This window comes from Gopherus flavomarginatus, chromosome 2 (genome assembly GCF_025201925.1).
Source record: "Gopherus flavomarginatus isolate rGopFla2 chromosome 2, rGopFla2.mat.asm, whole genome shotgun sequence".
NCBI lineage: Eukaryota > Metazoa > Chordata > Testudines > Testudinidae > Gopherus > Gopherus flavomarginatus.
Window position 1 is genome coordinate 3683923 of NC_066618.1, and position 21931 is coordinate 3705853.

At 47.4% G+C, this 21931-nt stretch overlaps 1 protein-coding gene across 15 annotated transcripts in view; it reads left to right on the forward strand.

The window, feature by feature from the left end:
• The window catches only part of MAP4 (microtubule associated protein 4), a 276034-nt gene that overhangs the window by 155679 nt on the left and 98424 nt on the right, over positions 1-21931 (forward strand). For all 15 annotated transcript variants that reach the window (XM_050942398.1, XM_050942393.1, XM_050942392.1 and 12 more), the window contains 4 exons: positions 15423-15554; positions 18893-19006; positions 19651-19779; positions 20282-20374. In XM_050942398.1, coding sequence (XP_050798355.1) covers positions 15423-15554; positions 18893-19006; positions 19651-19779; positions 20282-20374 — 468 coding nt within the window. The remainder of the gene's footprint in view (positions 1-15422; positions 15555-18892; positions 19007-19650; positions 19780-20281; positions 20375-21931) is intronic.

Below are 21931 nucleotides of genomic sequence, written 5' to 3' on the forward strand. Positions count from 1 at the left end.
CACCGGATCACGCCAGTATCGCTAAGGCCCCTCGGCACTGACCGTCGCTGGCACAGATGTCTGCTCGGCACTGTTCTCTCTCCCCGCAGGTTAAGAAACATAAGACTTCTCCTGCTTCCATGCTGCCTGCACCACAATCGGAGCACCCGCCTAAGTCGGACCGCCTGGCACCGACACCTGCCGCGGCACCGCCAGCTTCAGCACTGTCAATTCCAGTCCTGCAAGGGCCGTTGAGTCTGGTGCCTGAAAGCTCCCCGGCGCATGCCGTGGTTGAGCTCACTATTCCCTCCACGCCGGAGACCTTTTCCATGGTGAGGGAGCTAATCGCGCTGATGGAGTCTGCGCCGCCTCAACTCCCGGCACCGCTGGTGTGGGTTATGCAATCGATCGGCAAGCCTGCCCTGCTGAGACCATCCTCTATCGGCTCTGCTGAGAGGCACCGATCATGATCGCGGTCCCACCGGTGCTCTCGGTCCCGTCGCCGATCCCGGTCCCAACGCCGCTCGCAGTCCCGGCACCGCGCTCCATCTTGGTACCGGTCGCACTCGCGGCACCGTTCAGCGTCCTGTTCGCTGGCCCGGTACTCTTGGCACCAGTCTAGCTCCCAGCACCGTTCCTGGCGCTGTGCCTCTCGCAGCTGCTCTAGATGTCGAGCTTCGAGATCCCTGTCGACCTCCCAGCACTGCTCCGGTTGCAGGTCCCGGTCTCATTCCCGGTACCACTCTATGGTACCGCACAGAGAGAGATCGTCTAGAGATGGAGACCCTTCCCAGGGCTTTTCAGCTCCTCCGTGGCCATCTCGACACACATCTGTGTCATCTCACGTGGACAGTGCTTCCTATGCACAGGACCGTGACTCAGATGTGCCCAGCCAAGTCTTCCAGGAGACCTAGACCCAAGAACAAGGACGTCATCAGTGGTCATTCTAGACACCTTGGGCATATCACCAAGCCCAAGGTGTGCCTCCAGTGCCATCACGCTCCGTATCATCGGAACACCGGGTGTCGGAGGCGACTGTCAGCCGCCCGCCTCCTGCAGGTACGAAGGAAGCTCCTATGCACTCAACAGACCCTCAGGTTCCACCTGAGCCAGACATTGCCCAAGAACAGGAGCCCACACAGGACCCTCTTGTCCCTGGCCTTTCCTCTTCCTCCTCTCCAGATGAAGTGGTGGCAGGGACATCCTCTTTATGCCCTCCTCCAATTGACCTGAGGGCACATCAGGACCTCCTGAGACGCGTAGCCCTGAATATGAATCTTCAGGTCCCGGAGATAGAGGATCCTGTGGTGGATATTTTGTCAGCTGACACCCCCACAAGAGTGGCCTTGCCGTTCATTCGCACGATCCAAGCAAATGCTGATACCATCTGGCAGTCTCCAGCCGCTATTCCGCCCATGGCTAGGGGAGTTGAGCGGAAGTACATGGTACCCTCTAAGGGGTACGAGTACCTGTACGTGCCCCCTTCTCCCTGCTCCCTTGTTGTGCAATCAGTCAACGAAAGGGAGCACCATGGCCAGCAAGCTCCGGCTCCGAAATCAAAGGAGGCTAGGCGCATGGACTTATTGGGCCGCAAGATATACTCTGCTGGGGCCCTCCAACTCAGAGTGGCAAATCAGCAAGCCCTCCTTAGCTGGTACAACTATAACACGTGGGCGGTGGTTGGAAAATTCCCCTAGTTAGTTCCCCAAGACTCCCGTCAAGAGTTTGCTGCCCTTTTGGAGGAAAGGAAGAAGGAGACGAGAACTTCTCTCCAGGCCTCGCTGGACGCAGCAGACTCCGCAGCCAGAACTCTGGCTTCAGGAATTGCCATGAGGCGAATATCATGGCTTCAGATGTCAGGCCTTCCACCTGAACTGCAGCACACCATACAGGACTTGCCCTTCAATGGCCAAGGCCTGTTTTCTGAAAAGCCTGACCCTAGGCTGCAAAGCCTGAAGGACAACAGGGTGATCATGCGCTCACTCGGGATGCACACACCGGTGACTCAGCGCAGATCCTTCCATCTCCAGCCTCACCGCCTTTACTCCTCGCCTCGGCCACGACAGGACTTTGGCTCGGCCACGCCTTCTGCCAATCGCAGATGGCAGTCAGGACCCCAAGGGGGTCAGAATCAGGGTCCCTCCAAACCACCCGTGGGATCCAAACCAAACTTTTGAAGGCACGCCTGAGGATGGCGTACCAGTTGTTTCCCAGGATCCTTCCCCTCCTTTTTACAACCACCTTTCCCTTTTCCTCCCTGCATGGACCCAACTAACTTCGGATCGTTGGGTCCTACGCACGGTAGAATTCGGATACCACCTCCAGTTTATCACACCCCTTATCCTCATCCCTCTTCAGGAACCCCTCTCACGAGCAATTCCTCTTGCAAGAGGTACGGACGCTCTTTGCCATGGGAGCTATAGAGGAGGTACCAAAGGACTCAAGGGGCAAGGGGTTCTATTCCCACTATTTCCTAATCCCCAAGGTGAAGGGAGGTCTCAGACCTATCCTAGACCTGCGAGGACTAAACAAGTTCATGATAAAGTTGAAGTTCTGCATGGTATCCCTGGGGACCATCATCCCATCCTTGGATCCCGGAGACTGGTATGCCGCCCTCGATATGAAGGATGCCTATTTTCACGTTGCCATTTACCCTCCGCACAGACAGTACCTCCGATTTATGGTCAACTGTCAACATTTCCAATTTATGGTCCTTCCGTTTGGCCTCTCTGCAGCCCCACGGGTATTCACAAAATGCATAGCTGTAGTCGCTGCCTCCCTCCGTCGTCGTCGGATACGCATCTTCCCGTATCTCGACGATTGGCTCATTCGAGGGGCCTCCAAGACCCAAGTCACCCGTCATGTGGGCATTGTCAAGGACCTATTCGAGCGACTAGGCCTGATGATCAACATAGAGAAATCCACTCTGGTTCCCAAACAAAGAACAGAATTCATTGGGGCCATTCTGGACTCCAATCTCTCCAGGGCGTGCTTACCACAGCCTCGGTTTCAGGCGATGGTATCAATTATACAAGGCCTACAAAACTTCCTGACAACTTCGGCTCGCACTTGTCTCGCCCTCGTGGGTCACATGGCTGCCTGTACGTTTGTGACCAAACACTCCAGACTACGTCTCCGTCCCCTTCAAACTTGGCTCTCCTCGGTATCCTGCCTGGGCAGAGACAGTATAGATATGATCCTTACGATCCCCTCGGTCATCCTAAGCTCCCTGGACTGGTGGTTGACACCCTCCCTGGTTTGTGCAGGGATGCCATTCCATCCGCCTCAGCCTTCAATGACCCTCACAACGGACACGTCATCTCTCGGCTGGGGTGCTCACCTTGAACATCTCCACACTCAAGGCCTTTGGTCAACTCAGGAACTGACCTTGCACATCAATATGCGGGAGCTGAGAGCAGTCCGCCTTGTGTGCCAGGTGTTTCAAGGGCAGTTACAAGGCCGTTGTGTCTCAGTGTTCACGGACAACACAATGGCCATGTTTTACATAAACAAGCAGGGAGGAGCACGTTCCTCCCCCTCTTTGCCAGGAAGCTGTTCAGCTCTGGGACTTCTGCATAGCCCACTCGATAGACCTGGTAGCATCTTTTCTCCCCGGGGTTCGGAACACTCTGGCTGATCAAATCAGCAGATCCTTCTTGTCTCACGAGTGGTCGATTTTGTCCGGAAGTTATCCATTCTGTTCTCCAGAAGTGGGTCTTTCCCCACATAGACCTCTTCACCTGCGAGAATAGGAAATGCCAAACGTTCTGCTCCTTCCAAGGTCTCGATCTCAGACGCATTTCTGATACCGTGGATGAGCCATCTGCTTTACGCCTTCCCACCGTTCCCGCTGATTCACAGGGTCCTGCTCAAGCTCCTCATCATGATCGCTCCAGCCTGGCCGAGGCAACACTGGTACACCATGTTGCTTGATCTGTTGATAGCCAACCCAATCCCTCTACCTCTTTGCCCGGACCTGATAACTCAGGACCACGGCAGACTTCACCACCCAGACCTGCAGTCTCTTCACCTCACAGCATGGTTACTGCGTGGTTAAGCCAGTCCGAATTACGTTGCTCTGCCTCGATCCAACAAGTGCTCTTGGGTAGTAGGAAACCTTCCACTAGGTTAACATATCTGGTCAAGTGGAAGTGCTTCTCCTGCTGGTGCGACCTACGTAATGTTATTCCCACCGAGGTTCTGGTCCCTACCATCTTGGACTACCTCTGGTCTCTCAAACAGCATAGCCTAGTGGTATCTTCATTGAAGGTGCACTTGGCGGCCATCTCTACCTTCCACCCAGGGGAGAGCGGCCACTCGGTCTTCTCTCGCCCCATGATTTCGAGGTTCCTCAAGGGCTTGGAGCGATTATACCCAAAAGTGTGCCGCCCTGCCCCAACTTGGGACCTCAACCTAGTTCTAGCCAAACTTATGACTGCTCCCTTCGAGCCGCTAGCAACCTGCTCGCTGCTGTACCTGTCCTGAAAGACAGCCTTTCTCATAGCCATTACATCAGCAAGATGAGTTTCCGAGCTTTGGGCTCTCATGGTGCGCTCCCCGTATACAGTGTTTCATAAGGACAAGGTACAGTTGCGACCACGCCCGGCCTTTGTCCCTAAAGTGGTATTGGCCTTTCATATCAACCAGGATATCTTCCTTCCGATCTTCTTCCCGAAGCCACACTCATCACGCCGGGAGCAGCAACTGCACTCCCTAGGCGTCCATAGGGCGCTCACATTTTATATCGAGCGAACAAAGCCCTTCCGTAAAACACCACAACGCTTCATCGTGGTGGCAGACCGGATGAAGGGCCTACCTGTCTCCTCCCAGAGGATTTCATCTTGGGTGACATCGTGCGTCTGCAACTGCTATGACTTGGCTCATGTTCCGATGAGCCACCTTACTGCCCTTTCTACCAGGGCTCAGGCTTCATCTGCTGCTTTCCTGGCTCATGTACCCATCCAGGACATATGTCGTGCAGCTACCTGGTCCTCGGTCCACACCTTTGCGTCACATTATGCATTGGTTCAACAGTCCAGAGATGACACGGCATTTGGATCAGCAGTTCTATATTCTGCGACATCTCACTCCGACCCCACTGCCTAGGTAAGGCTTGGGAGTCACCTAATTGGAATTGATATGAGCAAGCACTCAAAGAAGAAAAGATGGTTACTCACCTTTATAACCGTTGTTGTTCTTCAAGAGATGTCTCTGTGGGTGCTCCACTCTAGGTATCGGTGTGCCTTTGCGCCTTTGATCAGAGATTTCTGCAGCAGTACTCGTAGCGGCCACGCATGCTTAGAGCCTGGCCCCCGCTCTGAGTATACCTCTAGTGAGCATGCGCGGCCGGTTCCCTCAGTTCGTTCTCTACCGTCCCCGGCTTGAGACGGAGCTCAGCAGACTCCTTAAATTTCTTTCCTCATTTTAAAATAACTTGTAGTTAAACAGTTTCTTGTTAGTTAGTTGTTAGTTAGTGTTACCTACCTTTTTTCTACTGTTAAAAAAAAAAAATTGTTCTCTCAGCCGCTTCAGATATGCCTGGCTCCACAGGCTTTAAGCGCTGCTCCTCCTGTAAGGACGCTGTCCCTCCCTCTCTCCGATGGACATACACAGTGCATAAAATATTTAGGGGAGACCCATATTCCCCCAAAATGTGCTCACTGCACTAAACTAAGCTCCAGAGCGAGAAAGGACAGGGAGATAAAACTTAAACTTATTTTACTTCAAAAATCCCTAGGGTCCGCCTCAGACCCTGGCGTGGACTCTGCCTCCGCTCACCGACACAGCTCTCCCACTTCTAAAAAGCAGAAGAAAGCAGCAATACGAGGACACCTTCTGTCAAATTCAAAAGAAGCCTTTAGACACAAACCTTCTCCGGTCAGATCCACAGTCTCCTTACCGGTGCTCCCCTGCCTGAGCACTTTCGATGAGCCGGGCTCCTCCGGCACCGCGTTAAACCCGCCTGTGCTTTCGGCGGCAGCGTGAGGCTCCGGTGCCGAGGCGACAGGCTTTCAGTTGCCTGCCTCAATTATGGCACCTATCGGCACCGTAATGAACACAGTGCCGACAAATCAGGCCCCCCCGAGGCACCGCAGCCTGCTATTAATAGCACGGCACTGACTATGGCACCGGCATTAACAGCGCTACTTGGCACGGAGCCAAGACTAAGAACTCCGGTGCAAGCCTGGGTTCCCTCACAGCAATTCTATCAGCCTTCACCTTCAGCTGCCTCAGCGCTGCCGTTTACCCAGTCAAGTGACCTCTTAGTGTCACCTACGCTGAAATCGCCCTTCCTTAAAGACTGCTTCTCCCTTACGAATGATTCAGGGTCCGAACAGCCTTCCTCCAGTGAGGAGGAGTCTGAACTACAAGGTGATGTTTCAATACAATCAGAATTCCATCCTCGGAGTCCAGTCACCCGCGGGCACAGGAAAATTGTCTCAGACTACCCCCGAGACCCTGCCTCCTGGTGTGTTAACCCCTGGATGGCACCACCTATGCCTTTTCCACCACCATGGCAGTATTGGGCCCCATGAGCACCTTTCCCTCAGCAACACACCCGCTATTCCAATCCAACGAGACGCGAATGTCCAGATGATATGACTCACTTGGCGGCACCCTCCCATTCTCAGGATCAATTAACTCCTGCTCCTGAACCAGTACTAACTGAAGTACCAACTGAAACAATGCCTGAAGAAGCTTTACTTCCCTCCCCTCTACCGCCCTCAGACGATTTTTCGAAATTCCAGGATCTCTTTAAAAGGGTTACCAGCGAGCTTAGAATCAATCTAGAGGAAGTACCGGATCAACAACATGAGTTAACGGACATCCTGCAACCCTCTTCTTCATCCAGACTGTCATTACCAATCAGTGCAGCCCTTTTGGAATCTACTAAGTCAATCTGGCAGGCTCCAGCCACAAGCCAGCCTACGTGCAAACAAGCGGACCGTAAATACTTCATTCCCTCTAAGGGCTCTGAATTCCTTTTCTCACATCCTGCGCCAAACTCACTGGTAGTGGATGCAGCCAATCAAAGGAACAAACAGTATTTCCACCATACCCCAGTCAACAAGGAAGGCAAACGCTTAGACCTGCTGGGTCGTATAGTGTATGCCTCTTCAACCTTACAATTTTGAATTGCCAATTATACCACAATTCTGGCAAAGTACGACCATAGAAACTATAACAAGTTCATGGACTTCACTGAATACATTCCAGACCAGAAGAAACAACAGTTTACAGCTTTAGTTTCCGAGGGCCAAATCATATCACGCATGGCTCTTCAAGCATCTCTGGATGCAGCCAATACCACAGCAAGATCCACCGCTACTGCTGTGGTCATGTGCTGAGGTTCATGGCTCTCCTCTTCCCTCTTTCCTCGCGAGGTTCAGAGCACCATAGAGGACCTCCCTTTTGATAGTGATAAACTCTTTGCTTCCACCACGAATTGGTTGGGGGAGATGGTTGGGAAATGTTCGGGAGATCTCCAAGCCAGAACATAACCCGGAGAGGGAAGTAAACAAAGTGAGCGGGGATACCCTTGCGGCCCCAAGATTTGATCCAAGGAGGAATAGTGGAGTAGAAACCAGAGTAACGGGTGATGCTGGTGGCAGACAGTTTGTGCACGACGGGGGAAAGAATGTCACTGACGCCAAACGCCGAAAATTAAAAGGTTTGTACACTAATGCGAGGAGCCTAGGTAACAAGATGGAGGAACTGGAGTTACTCGTGCAGGAAGTGAAGCCGGATATTATAGGGATTACCGAAACCTGGTGGAATAGTACTCATGACTGGAGCACGGGTATTGAAGGCTATGTGCTGTTCAGAAAAGACAGGAAGAAAGGCAAAGGTGGGGGAGTAGCCTTGTACATCAATGATGAAATTAAATGTAGCGAAATAAGATGCGATGGAATGGATAAGACGGAGTCCGTCTGGGCAAAAATCACGCTGGGTAAAAAAGCAACTAGAGCTTCCCCTGAGATAGTGCTTGGGGTGTGCTACAGACCGCCGGGATCGGATTGGGATATGGATAGAGACCTCTTTAATGTCTTTAATGAAGTAAACACAAAGGGGAAATGTGTGATTATGGGGGACTTCAACTTCCCGGATATAGACTGGAGGACGAGTACTTGCACGAATAATAGGGGTCGGATTTTTCTGGATGTGATAGCGGATGGATTTCTTCATCAAGTAGTTGAAGCACCTACGAGAGGGGATGCCATTTTAGACTTGGTGTTGGTGAGCAGTGAGGACCTCGTAGAAGAAATGGTGGTAGGGGACAACCTTGGTTCGAGTGATCATGAGCTGATTCAGTTCAAACTAGATGGAAGGATAAACAAATGTAGATCTGCGATTAGGGTTTTCGACTTCTCGAGGGCTAATTTTAAAGAGTTAAGGAAATTAGTTAGGGAAGTGGATTGGACGGAGGAATTAGTGGATTTAAATGTGGAGGAGGCCTGGAATTACTTTAAGTCACAGCTGCGGAGACTGTCGGAAGCCTGCATCCCGAGAAAGGGGAAAAGAACCATGGGCAGGAGTTGCAGGCCAAACTGGATGAGCAAGCAACTCAGAGAGGGGATTAGACAAAAGCAGAAAGCTTACAGGGAGTGGAAGGAAGGCAGGATCAGTAAAGAAAGCTACCTTGCTGAGGTCAGAACATGTAGGGATAAAGTGAGGAAGGCTAAAAGCCGCATTGAACTGGAACTTGCAAAGGGAATCAAAACCAATAGTAAAAGGTTCTACAGCCACATAAATAAGAAGAAAACAAAGAAAGAAGAAGTGGGGCCGCTATACACTGAGGATGGAATGGATGTTAAGGATAACCTAGGCATGGCCCAACATCTAAACAAGTACTTTGCCTCGGTTTTTAATAAGACTAGTGAGGAACCTTGCGATGATGGAGGGATGATAAACGGGAATGTGGATATGGAAGTGGATATTACTGCAACTGAGGTAGAGGCCGTACTTGAACAGCTCGATGGGTCGAAGTCGGAGGGCCCGGACAATCTCCACCCGAGGATATTAAAGGAACTGGCGCGTGAAATTGCGAGCCCGTTAGCGAGAATTTTTAAGCAATCGATAATCTCGGGTGTTGTGCCGTATGACTGGAGGATTGCTAATGTAGTTCCTATTTTTAAGAAAGGGAAAAAGAGTGATCCGGGTAATTTTAGGCCTGTTAGCTTGACGTCTGTAGTATGTAAAGTCTTGGAAAAAATTTTAAGGGAGAAAGTAGTTAAGGACATAGAGGTCAATGGTAATTGGGACGAATTGCAACACGGATTTACTAAAGGTAGATCGTGCCAAACCAATCTGATCTCCTTCTTTGAGAAGGTGACGGATTACTTAGATAAAGGAAATGCGGTAGATATAATTTACCTAGATTTCAGTAAGGCGTTTGACACGGTTCTGCACGGGGAGCTGTTAGTTAAATTGGAAAAGCTGGGAGTGAATATGAAAGTTGTAAGGTGGATAAGGAACTGGTTAAAGGGGAGACTCCAGAGGGTCGTATTGAAAGGTGAACTGTTGGACTGGAAGGAGGTCACCAGTGGAGTCCCTCAAGGATCGGTTTTGGGACCGATCTTATTTAACCTTTTTATTACTGACCTTGGCACAAAGAGCGGGAATGTGCTAATAAAGTTCGCGGATGACACGAAGCTGGGGGGTATTGCTAACACGGAGAAGGACAGGGATACTATTCAAGAAGATCTGAACCACCTTGTAAACTGGAGTAATAGAAATAGGATGAAATACAATAGTGAAAAGTGCAAGGTCATGCATTTAGGAATTAATAATAAGAATTTTGGATATACGTTGGGGGCGCATCAGTTGGAAGCGACGGAGGAAGAGAAGGACCTTGGGGTACTGGTTGATAGCAGGATGACTATGAGTCGCCAATGTGATACGGCTGTTAAAAAAGCAAATGCGATTTTGGGATGCATCAGGCGGGGTATTTCCTGCAAGGATAAGGAGGTGTTAGTACCGTTGTATACGGCGTTGGTGAGACCCCATCTGGAATACTGTGTGCAGTTCTGGTGTCCCATGTTCAAGAAGGATGAATTCAAACTGGAACAGGTTCAGAGACGGGCTACGAGGATGATCCGAGGAATGGAAAAACTGCCTTATGAAAGGAGACTCAAAGAGCTTGGCTTGTTTAGCCTGGCCAAAAGAAGGCTGAGGGGGGATATGCTCGCCCTATATAAATATATCAAGGGGGTTAACGTTAGGGAGGGAGAGGAATTATTTAAGTTTTTAGTACTAATGTAGCCACGAGGACGAATGGGTATAAACTGGATATTAGGAAGTTTAGACTTGAAATTAGACGAAGGTTTCTGACCATTAGGGGAGTGAAGTTCTGGAATAGCCTTCCGAGGGAAGTAGTAGGGGCAAAAGACTTTCCTGGCTTTAAGACAAAGCTTGATAAGTATATGGAGGGGATGTTATGAAAGGATCGTTAATTTGGGCAATTGATCTTGAATTACCACCAGACAGGTCTGCTCAATGGTCTGCGGGGTGATGTTGCATGCGATGGGTACTGAGTTGCTGCAGAGAACTCCTTCTTGGGTGCTGGCTGGTGACTCTTGCCCACATGCTCAGGGTTTAGCTGATCGCCATATTTGGGGTCGGGAAGGGATTTTCCTCCAGGGCGGATTGGCAGGTGCCCTGGAGGTTTTTCGCCTTCCCCTGCAGCGTGGGGCACGGGTCGCTTGCTGGTGGTGTCTCTGCAGCTTGAGGTCTTCAAACCATTTTTGAGGATTTCAATAACTCGGTCCTGGGATAGGGGTTGTACAAAATTGGATGGGTGGGGTTCTGTGGCCTGCCTTGTGCAGGAGGTCAGACTAGATGATCAGATTGGTCCCTTCTGACCTATGAGTCTATGAGAATGAGGTGCTCCACTCAATGAAGGACTCAAGGGCAACTCTTCGATCCTTAGGCATCCAAACCCCTACAACCAGAAGGCAACAGTACAGATATCAACCTTACCACCGTCCACACTACTCCCCATATACTCAGCATTTCCCAAGATCTCAGGATCAACAACAACACCAACGCCAGAGATCCAGATACTGGCGTCGTCGTCCCAATTCTTCCGGGATGCCCCAACTTCCTCCAACTAATAAGCAGATTTGAACCTTTGGTCCAGGGTCTCGTAAACATCATCCCAACTTCAGCATTTGCACTGCCTACAACTAACTTTGGACACCGCCTACAGCCATTTTTGCACCAATGGCAGAATATTACCACTGACAAGTGGGTTCTAGAGGTCATCACAACTGGGTATTCTGTCTCCTTACCTCACACCCACCCTCCCTCCTCGTCCCTCTTCAGGGACACCTCTCATGACCCACACCTCCAGCAAGAAGTACAACATCTCCTTCACCTGGGTGCTATCAAACTTGTGCCCAAATGCCACAAGGGGAAAGGGTTCTACTCCCCTTCTTTCTTAACAGAAAAGAAAACTGGAGGATGGCGACTGATCCTCGACCTCAGGAGGCTCAACAAATTTGTCAAAAAGCAAAAGTTCAAGATGGTTACTCTCACCACCATAATTCCAGCCCTGGAACAGGGCGATTCGTTTTCAGCCCTCGACCTACAAAACGCCTACTTTCACGTCACTGTCCACCCGGCCCACATACGTTTTCTTCGTTTTACCGTCCGCTCAACGCATTTCCAATACAGAGTTCTACCATTCGGCCTTTCCACTGCCCCTCGAGTTTTTTCCAAGCTCCTAGCGGTAGTCACTGCCTACCTCAGGAAAAAAGGAGTCCTAATATTCCCTTACCTCGACGATTGCCTCCTGAAGGCCTCCACGTTTGACGAGGCCCTCCACTTCACACAAATCACCATCGAGTGCTTCCAATCCCTGGGCCTGCAAATAAACGAAAGCAAATCTACATTAAGTCCTACCCAGCACCTGGACTTTATAGGAGCGAGCCTCGACTCCACAACCGGACTGGCATCTCTCCCACCCGACCGATTCAATACCATAAAACTGCTGGCTACAAGACTTCGCAACAGCCCCCGGGTCACCGCCTGAGACTGCCTCCAACTACTAGGGCACATAGCCTCATGCACTTTCGTGGTCCAGAACTCACGTCTCTACATGAGGTGCTTCCAAGCTTGGCTGGCCACGGTTTACAAACCAAACATGCACTCACTGAACAAACAACTGACCATACCCTACCGAGTCAAAGACTCTCTCATATGGTGGACAGTCCCCTACAACCTCTGCTCTGGAGTCCCCTTCCACCAGACCCCCCAACTCTGATGATGGCGACCGATGCATCCCTCACGGGCTGGGGGGCCCACATCTCTCACCAAACAGTCCATGGGCTATAGTCTTATTCTGAGACCTCGCTGCACATAAACGTTCTTGAACTTTGAGCTATATGGAATGCCTGCCGCTGCTTCCTTCCTCTAATCAAGAATCAGCATGTACGCATAATGACAGACAACATTGCCTGCATGTTCTACGTAAACAGACAAGGAGGGACTCGTTCCCACTCTCTTTGCTCGGAGGCCATAAAACTCTGGAATTGGTGCCTTGCGAACCACATCCGCATATCAGCTGCTTATCTCCCAGGGGTGATGAATGCCACTGCCAACGAGTTAAGCAGACATTTCCCTTCGGAGCACGAATGGGAGATAGACGAGGGAATCATTTACAACATATTTCGAACTTCGCAACCGTGAAAAACACAAAATGCCTCAATTTTTGCTCCAGGGTGGGACTGGGCAAACACTCCCTTGGAGGCACATTCATGATCTCATGGCACCAGGACTTAACTTATGCATTTCTCCCAATACCATTGCTCAACAGGGTCCTCATAAAGATACGAACGGATCTTGCCAGGGTGATCTTGATCGCACCTTCACGGCCGAGACAACCGTGGTTCCCTTTCCTCACCAGAATGTCAATTAGACCACCGATCTCCCTGCCTCTCATCCCGAACCTCTTATCACAGCAACATGGCCGGCTTCTTCACCCCAATCTCTCCATGCTTCATCTCAAAGCCTGGTACGTGCAGGGTTCTCCCAACGAGAACTAGACTGTTCCGACCAAGTTCAGAGGGTACTTCTACGCAGCAGAATGCAATCCACCCGTACCATCTATCTCCGAAAGTGGAAATGATTCACAAAATGGTGCTCAACTAAACAACTGTCTTTTACCTCGGCACCTCTTCCCTGCATACTCGACTATCTATTGGACATTAAGCAATTCGGCCTTTCCTTCAGCTCCATCAGAGTCCACTTAGCTGCCATCACAACCTTTCATGGTACAGTTGACAATACCTCGGTCTTTGCTCATCCCATCACCAAGTGTTTCCTGAAGGGACTCCAAACCCTATATCCAGACATTAAGCCACCTACCCCTCCATGGGATCTTCACCTAGTATTGTCCTGTTTAACTCATCAACCCTTGGAGCCCTTAGCCACCTTCTCCCTCTTGCACCTCTCAATGAAAACAGCCTTTTTGGTTGCCATTACCTCCGCCAGATGGGCAGGTGAGATAGGAGTCCTTATGGCAGATCCACCATATAGGCTCTTCTTCAAGGACAAAGTTACTCTACACCTACACCCAAAATTCCTTCCAAAAGTTCACGCTTCATTTCACATCAATGAACCAATACATCTACCAACTTTCTTTTCGAAACCACATGCAAACTCCTTCGAAGCCACAGTGCACACACTTGATGTGCGCAGGGCCTTATCCTTCTATTTGGACAGAACCAAACCCTTCAGAAACTCTCCTAGACTCTTTGTCTCCATTGCGGAGCGCTCCAAAGGCATGGCTACCTCTACCCAGAGACTTTCGAACTGGATCTCCGATTGCATACGACTGCTATCAGATAAAAAAAGTTACATCTCCAGCATTGATCAGAACACATTCCACTAGATCTGTATCTACCTCTGTAGCCTTCTTTCGTAAAGTACCATTGCCTGACATTTGTAGAGCAGCCACTTGGTCCTCCGAGCACACATTTGTCAAACACTATGCCCTTACTCAGGGCCCTCTCTCTGACACTCGATTAGGCAGGGCAGTATTATCTACTGCATTCCTGCCAGACCCGAAGTCCCTACCTCCTTGAGATACACTGCTTCGAAGTCACCTAGAGTGGAGCACCCACAGGGACATCTCTCTCGAAGAAGAGGAGCTTACTCACCTTGTGCAGTAACTGACGTTCTTCGAGATGAGTGTCCCTGTGGGTGCTCCACTACCCACCCTCCTCCCCTCTACTTTGGAGTTAGGGTAGCCTCCGTTGTAGAGAAGGAACTGAGGGAACCGGCCACTCATGCTCACTAGAGGTATACTCAGAGCGGGGACCAGGCTCTGAGCATGTGTGGCTGCTACGAGTACTGCTGCAGAAATCTCCGATCAAAGGCGCAGGGGCGCACCGACACCTAGAGTGGAGCACCCACAGGGACACTCATCTCGAAGAACGTCAGTTACTGCACAAGGTGAGTAACCTCCTCTTCTTCGAGATGTGTTGCTCATATCCATTCCAAACCCGCCCTCCTTTCCCTCTGTCGGAGTAGTCGGCAAGAAGGAACTGAAGGGGCCGTTGGGTCGGCAGGGGTATATATCCGGTGCCATGGCGGCGCCACTCTAGGGAGCGACCCAGCCGACCCACCAAGTGTTGCTAGGGTAAAAACCTTCCGACGAATGTGCACGCGGCGCGCGCACGCCTAATTGGAATGGATATGAGCAACACATCTCGAAGAACAACAGTTACAAAGGTGAGTAACCGTCTTTTCAGTGGTTTGAGCATTGGCCTTCTAAACCCAGGTTGTGAGTTCAGTCTTTGAGGGGGCCATTTAGGGATTTGGGGATTAGTCCTGCTTTGAGCAGGGGGTTGGACTAGATGATCTCCTGAGGTCCTTTCCAACCTTAAAATGATGATGATGATAATGTAAGTGACCATGCAAATGACGTTTAAACACTTTCTTTTATGTTTTGCTAGATAAATATTTAGAAATGTGCAGCTGTGCCTGGGAGGTCGGCAGCATTGGCAGGCTCGTATGAACTACTCTTTCCCAGAAAAAAATGAATCACACATAAGGGATGTCTTTCTTCACCTGGCTCATCCAAGTTATATTCCAACTTGATGTAACTTTCTGGTGAAAGTGCACCCTAAAGGGTAGGGTGTGCTGCTGGCACTAATTTCTCAGCATTTAAAGGCATCTGAACACCTTGTGGTTTATAAATACTCCGTTCTTGATTTTTATCAAGCTACTTCAAATCCCATTCCTCCATTTCTCTTTAGAAACTTCATTAAAATTGTAGAACTGCGGCACATTGATGGGTCTGATTTCACTGAAAAATCATGTGTGCTGTCAGTCTTAGCAAGAGTTCTGCCACTCAGCGTAACATAAACCATATACACAGAAGTAATTCAGCCTAATGACTCACTGGTAAGTGCTGCTGTTTTTTCTTCACATCTCAGTATTCCCAAGAGAGATCACGGGTGAAAAAATGTCCTACAAAGAGTTTCTGGATCGCAACGAGACCTGGGCGGTGGATGATAGAGACCTTTGCTTTGAACCACAGTCGATATTCAGACCCATGGAGGGGACAGGTATGGCTGTATTAACCTACACCATTGTTAAAGTAACTTTAGGGCTGCACACTAGCCAAGAAAATCCTGGAATCTCACCACCTCACTTAAGGTTGTTTTTTCTATTCCACACTCACATTTTTTTCCTAAACGCATTGCCCATAGTTCCAAAGACCTTAACACCACAGAGAGTTATATAGACTGTCAACCTGGTGTTTTAATCTGACACAGGACACAATCTTAAAAAAAACAAAAACAAAAACAAAACAAAAAAACCAGCAGACTAGGTTATCTGGTAATTATACCTTTCTGCCCTAATGAGCTCTGTGGAAATGGGATGCTGCCGTGTGAGCCAATTTAAATTGAGTCATTTTTGATCTTTCTGTTAAGATTGTAGTGTCCCTGTCAGATGCTATCCAAGAACTGTGAAAATAAACTGTACTTCAACTCACCTCCATGTATTTTTGAAGCACAGTGACAGAGATTGGAGCCTATAGCTCACATCTGCCAGTGATCTTGGACTGACATAAACCTACTCCTTTACAGCACTTTCTTTGAGGAAACTCATATCTGTAGTCATAATAATAACAGTCTTGGTATCTTTTTTTTTTTTAAACTAATAGGCTCATGGTATCTTTCAACTAATCATCGAGTTGTCTGCGTTATATTCACTCCATATTAACAGTAATGTTTGTCATCAAAACACATCTGTCTTTATTGTACACATGGTCTATAATTTTTTTTTAAAGAAAAGCATCTAAACATTTTGTTAAAAACTGTCAGATTTCTTCCAGCCTTGGATCCCATTGCCAGATTTTAGTTCAGATGGGATTTTTACTATTTAAACAGGTAAACAGATTAGAATTGGATGCACTGTGTTCTGCCTCTGCTCATGAAGTCTAGAGAGCATTTCATGAACAAAACTGAAGTGACATTTACTGTATGTTCCTCATCAAGAGGTGCCAGCAGATGCTGTTGTTTTCCATATTTTTGTTAAATGTTTAACTGAGACCTCTTGAAAGAGCAGTATCTTATTTGTTACTTTCCTAGCAGTTCCGACAAAAATGGACCATAAAGCCGAAGGCTTGTTCTTGGAATCCAATTTCTACCTCTTATAATTTTCTTCACTTGTTGAAGTTCATAAAGCTTGTCTGTCTTTCCTTCCTCACTACTTGCCTGCCTACCTGGCTTCCTCTCTAAATTTACTATTACCTAAGCCTCATCTATTGTATATAGAGCACCAGTAACTACAATATTGAGTTATGCTCTCTCAGCACACCAAAATATACTGGATTGTATTTCATTTTGTATATATAGATGCATGATGAGATGCTCCATTGAGTCCAAACAAGGACTTGAAATTCTGAAAAATGCAATTTCACCCAGTAGTTTACCCAGAACTGCGTTTTAATACTTGTCTACAAGACTGACAGTGAAGGATTAATATGTAGAGGTGTACAAATTGCATCCAATAAACTTGTTTATCACTGGCTATGATCATAACTAGATCAAGTATCCCATTCTATATATAACAGGAAACCAACAGAAAAAGCTGTGTTTCCATGTGGGGGGTTGTGCCTCTGGTTACGGGGCAATACGGCCTAGTGGCCAGAGTCCATAGAATTGCCCCTGGTTGCAGGGCAATGCAGCCTACTGGTCAGAGTCTCTAGGGTCGCCCCTGGTTGCAGGGCAGCATGACCTGGTGGCCAAAGACTCTCCCACTCCACTGGGTCCCTGCCTCTGGCCCTAACCACGGAGGGGGTCCGATTGAAACATGCTGAGGCTTGCTGGGGGCAAGGTACCAGCCCGTCACCCCCTCTCTCTGGGTCGCTTCCTACTGGCTTGAGCGTTGAGGTCTCCCACGAGTCCCTAGGTTCCCTGTGGGCCTCTGGGTCAGTTGCCTCCCCAGGTTTATCCTGTAGTAGGGCTTCGAGCCAGCCTGGAGAGACTTCAGTCCCCGAGTCTTCCGCGGGCAGTGGCTGGTCCTCCGCTGGAGCTTCCCAGTCAGGTCCTTCCCCTGCGGCTGCCAGCCCAGACTGAGCTGGGCTCCCTCTTTTTACACTCCCAGAACACTTGGAGCATGCCCAGTATGGACGGGGTGAGACTTCCTGGTGCTGCTGGGGCCGGTGCAGGGCGGTGATGCCCCATCACATTCTGGAATAAATATTCTTGTAGTTAAAATTCTTGCGCAGGTGTTTTGTTTCTTTTTATACCTGTGCGAATGTACACTATGGATATGTTATAACTATGAGTAATCCAATTATTGAGCGAGTCACTAGTTCTAGACCGTTGGGGCAAAACTTAGGTTTTTTTCCTATTTTTACCTAATTGACCTTTTTCCCAGCCCTCACACTACTTCAATGCTGGGCACGTATCCTTTTCCTGGTGTTTAGAGCTACAGAAGCTGTTTTCTGTGAGTCTTATATACATAGTCCTTTTGCCAAAAAGGAAACTTGTTCAGTCAGATTGAAGGATGTCTCAAATTACACAAGTTTTGTCCAGTTTCCAAAGAAGAGCTATTGAGTCTAACAGCTGAGCATGATTGCATTCAGGCAGCAGTAGAAGTGTTGGATGGCCAAGCTACTGACCTGCACTAAAATTCCTTGGGGAGACTGACTAACCAGTATGTCTGATCTAGGGCATATAATGAAGACTGTTCTCCTCACAGACTTTTAAGATTAGAAGGGACAATTATAAGCATGTAGTCTGCCCTCCTGCACATTGCAGGCCACAGAACCTCACACACCCAGTCCTGTAATGGAGCCATAACCTTTACCAACCATCTTGTAATGTCTCTGAATGACAGGAGAAATTAGTGATTTCTCTGCCTGGTCCATGATTTTGCTAAATTCATCCTCTGGCTCAACAGCCAATTACACCTCCATGCTGCTTTTTTTGGGAAGTGTATGTATGGCTCATTATATACTTTTTCCCCAAAGTGCAGTATGGGACATGACAGAATGACATTTGAATTATCAGAGCTGGAACAGTTTTCATTTCTTCCTCAGATCGAATATACTGGTCCATCAGATCACCCAAGACTTAAATGCTGCTTGTCTTTGAGAGAGGGACATACAGGTGCACCATGCTATATTTATTCTACTCTTTAACCTATCTTGGCTACAGAATAACACGGACAACCACATTTTCATGTTGGGTATAAATCTTGTGTGAAAGAGGAAAAGTTCTCTTTTTTTTTTTTAAAGGGGGTGGGGGAACATCCACATTTCCTAGCTTTGTATAACATCTTGCGGGGCAAAGTTGGTAGTGATGCTCATCCTCAGCATTCTTACATAATCTTGCTCTCATGTTGTCATCCTTTTGTGGTAACATGTTTGTCTTATTCTCATGTTCCTCAGAGCCCTTCAGGATGCACAGAGAGGATGTCCTGTGTGATCTGTTGCTACGTCCTTCTGAAATGGAGACTCGCCTACCATTCACAGAGCATTTTGAAGCTTCAGAAGAAGTTCATGGTATAATCCTCCATGAATATGTTCATGCGCTGCCGTTAACTGGGGATCAGTTTTCAGTTTCTATATATGGAATTCGGGGCTGTCTACAGAAATCCATTAAATGGGCAATAGTGTAAAATTTTACCTCCTTTCTTCTCTTGAATCTCTCTTTTTGTAAACAGTGTTTTTGGCTTGAGGTCTCTCAACAGACCGTGTCTTTTATCCCCTTTTTGTCTTATTTTATTTTAATTAAGAAAAATCTGAATTAAACTAAAGTTATGGAAAACTTTAACTTCATCTTCAAATGTTTTGTCTCCATTTGGTTTTTTTTTTTTTTCCACTTTCCAGTTTTCAACGTTTAATCATGGCAGCTTGAGGGCTACTATAACAATAGCTTATTTGGGAGGAGTACTTGAAAGACACACAACTTCCCTTCCCTTGCCCAATAACATTTGATTCACTTTTTCTTGGTCTAGATCTAGTGCCTTTCCGAGTGAATTAACAGGTTTATGTACAGTGTATAAACTCATGTATATGTTGTTTGTGATGAGAATAAAGTACATTGCTCTGTAAGTTAATGGACCTAATGAAATAAGTTTGCGTTGGAAACAAATCCAAATTCAAAAGGATGATAGCAGTGTCAAATGTATTTTTATTTCTTGCAGCACCCCATGCAGCTATGATGGTACCTGAACTGCCTTCTCTGGGATCCCCATATTCTCCTGCAGAAGTTATAGATCCATCTGCCTTCATCACCCTGGATTCAACTACAGAAACTCTGCTGAACATAGAAGGTGAAATGCACTTCTGCTGCTGCCATGCAACTTTATAACGGGGGTCAGAAACTGTTAGGTGTATTAATCTTAAAAAGATTATTATATTTGGCTTTTCCAGTTATATAAAATGAGTCAAGATTAAGAAAATATCCCATTGGAAAGAACATAAAATGCTTCAACTCAATTTTCAGTCTGAGAGATTTCTTAAGGTATTTGGGAGCAAAATATCCCATTGAGAGAGCGCCTCTTGTGCTGGTGGATCTTAAAATTAGTATTAGTTATTATCCCTTTCTTAATCCCTTAGATCCATTATAATGTCAGAGGAGAACATGTTCAGGTCCTGTAAGGTTTCCCAAGATGAACTAATAAGTTCTTTCTAAGAATGAAGTTGCAAGAACAGCAAAGCCTGTACCACATGAGTAAATACGTGGTTGCAGTTTGTAGTTGAGCATCTGTTTTGAAGTCCAGAACCAGTGCTGTTGACACTGACAGGGCTATATGTGCTAATTGTTTCACTTAGCACCTGCAAGAGTGACAGTGCCTGAAGAAAACTGGCTGGGAGCAGAGCATGCTGTGGAGGAACTAGATGAATCTTCCTTTGTAGAGCCACCAGGTAAAAATAAAAGTATTGGGTTGTCCCCAGAGAATTGTTTCTGGAATCTTTCAGCAGGATTTGAATGCCAGAAATAGATAGTCTTCCCTTCCCTCTTGAAAATGGAGGCTAAGAGCTGTATTGTGGGTACTGTAGCATGACTAAGACACTGCTATGTTAATTCTGTAACATCCTTGCAATAGAAGAAAATCTTCATTGGAGGTACGTTTTCTTATGGCAAAGTGCTCAGAACTGGGAAAAGGAATAAAATGAATTCTGATCTTCAGGTATCTCTCTGAAGATGGATTTATGCTTGCTATCTGGGGGGTCTGTGTTCACTCCCATATTCTCTCAATCGATGTCAGCCTGGAGGGCTGGGGAGCACACATGGAGTCCAAAACAGTTCAAGGCAACTGGCACCTGGAGGAAAGGACCCACAGCATAAACCTCCTAGAACTAAGGTTGATCAAGCCGGCTCTTTGAAAGGTTCCAGACCAGCCTAGAGGGGAACCAAGTCCTGCTTCAATCAAACAACACAACCATAGTCACACATGTGAACAATCGGGGGGCAGCAGGGCCATTCTTAGGATTTATGGGGCCCTACACAGAAGTATTAAGCTGGTGCCTGTATGCCTGACTTGCTCTTAGCAACACAAGCATAAGCTTACAGTATTGGAAAACTTGCCACATGCACTTTATTAAAAACAGTTTAAACAAATTAAGCCTGCTATAGTGCTGATAGACTATGCTTGCACTAAAGAAGTAGCACTGTAGAAAAAAATCTGATTTATTGACAGAATGATGCAAATAATATAACTTTTTTTTAAAATTTATGAACATTTTAATGGACATTTCTATGGAGAGAGATTGAAACAAGGATTTGTTTTTAATTAAAAGCAATCTTTCTGGCTTTTTGGGCTGCAAAATCAGTAATAATGTCATCGTATGACAAAGACAAAATGATGTGCTGTTCGATTGCAAGAATAGCAAGACCAATCAAGCATTCCTGACTCATCGTAGAGCGGAGATAGTTTTTAATGAGCTTTAGTTTTGAGAAACTCCATTCTCCTGATGCTACTGTTACAGGAATTGTCAGTAGAATACGAGTGGCAATGTACACATTAGGATATATGTCAACAAGTTTGCTGGTATTTATAAACTGTACAGTGTCCACCATCACCTTTGCATTTGGCAACATTGATGATAATGTACTCAATTCTTCATACAGTCCGAGTCCATTTAAATCAAAAGTATCACTGTGCTTCAGGAGACTCTCTAGGTTCTTGCACTTTGTCATTAGCTGCCCTTGTTTTCCTATTTCGTTGAATTTAGTTTTGTCATACAAAAATCCAAACTGTTCATGGTGTGCTCGTAAGGTACTAAACCTTTCATCAACGGCAGACATTGCTTTATCCATCACAACATTAAAAAATTCAACCTCAGATTTCTTTTCTGGATCTTCTGTGGGCTCATCTGCTCCTTCATATTCCGCTTCCTGTTTTTTTCTCAAAATGCTTGTCATGTTCAGACATGGAAATTTTGGTTCTACACGAAGTGCCTCTGCAAACTCCCTTGCTG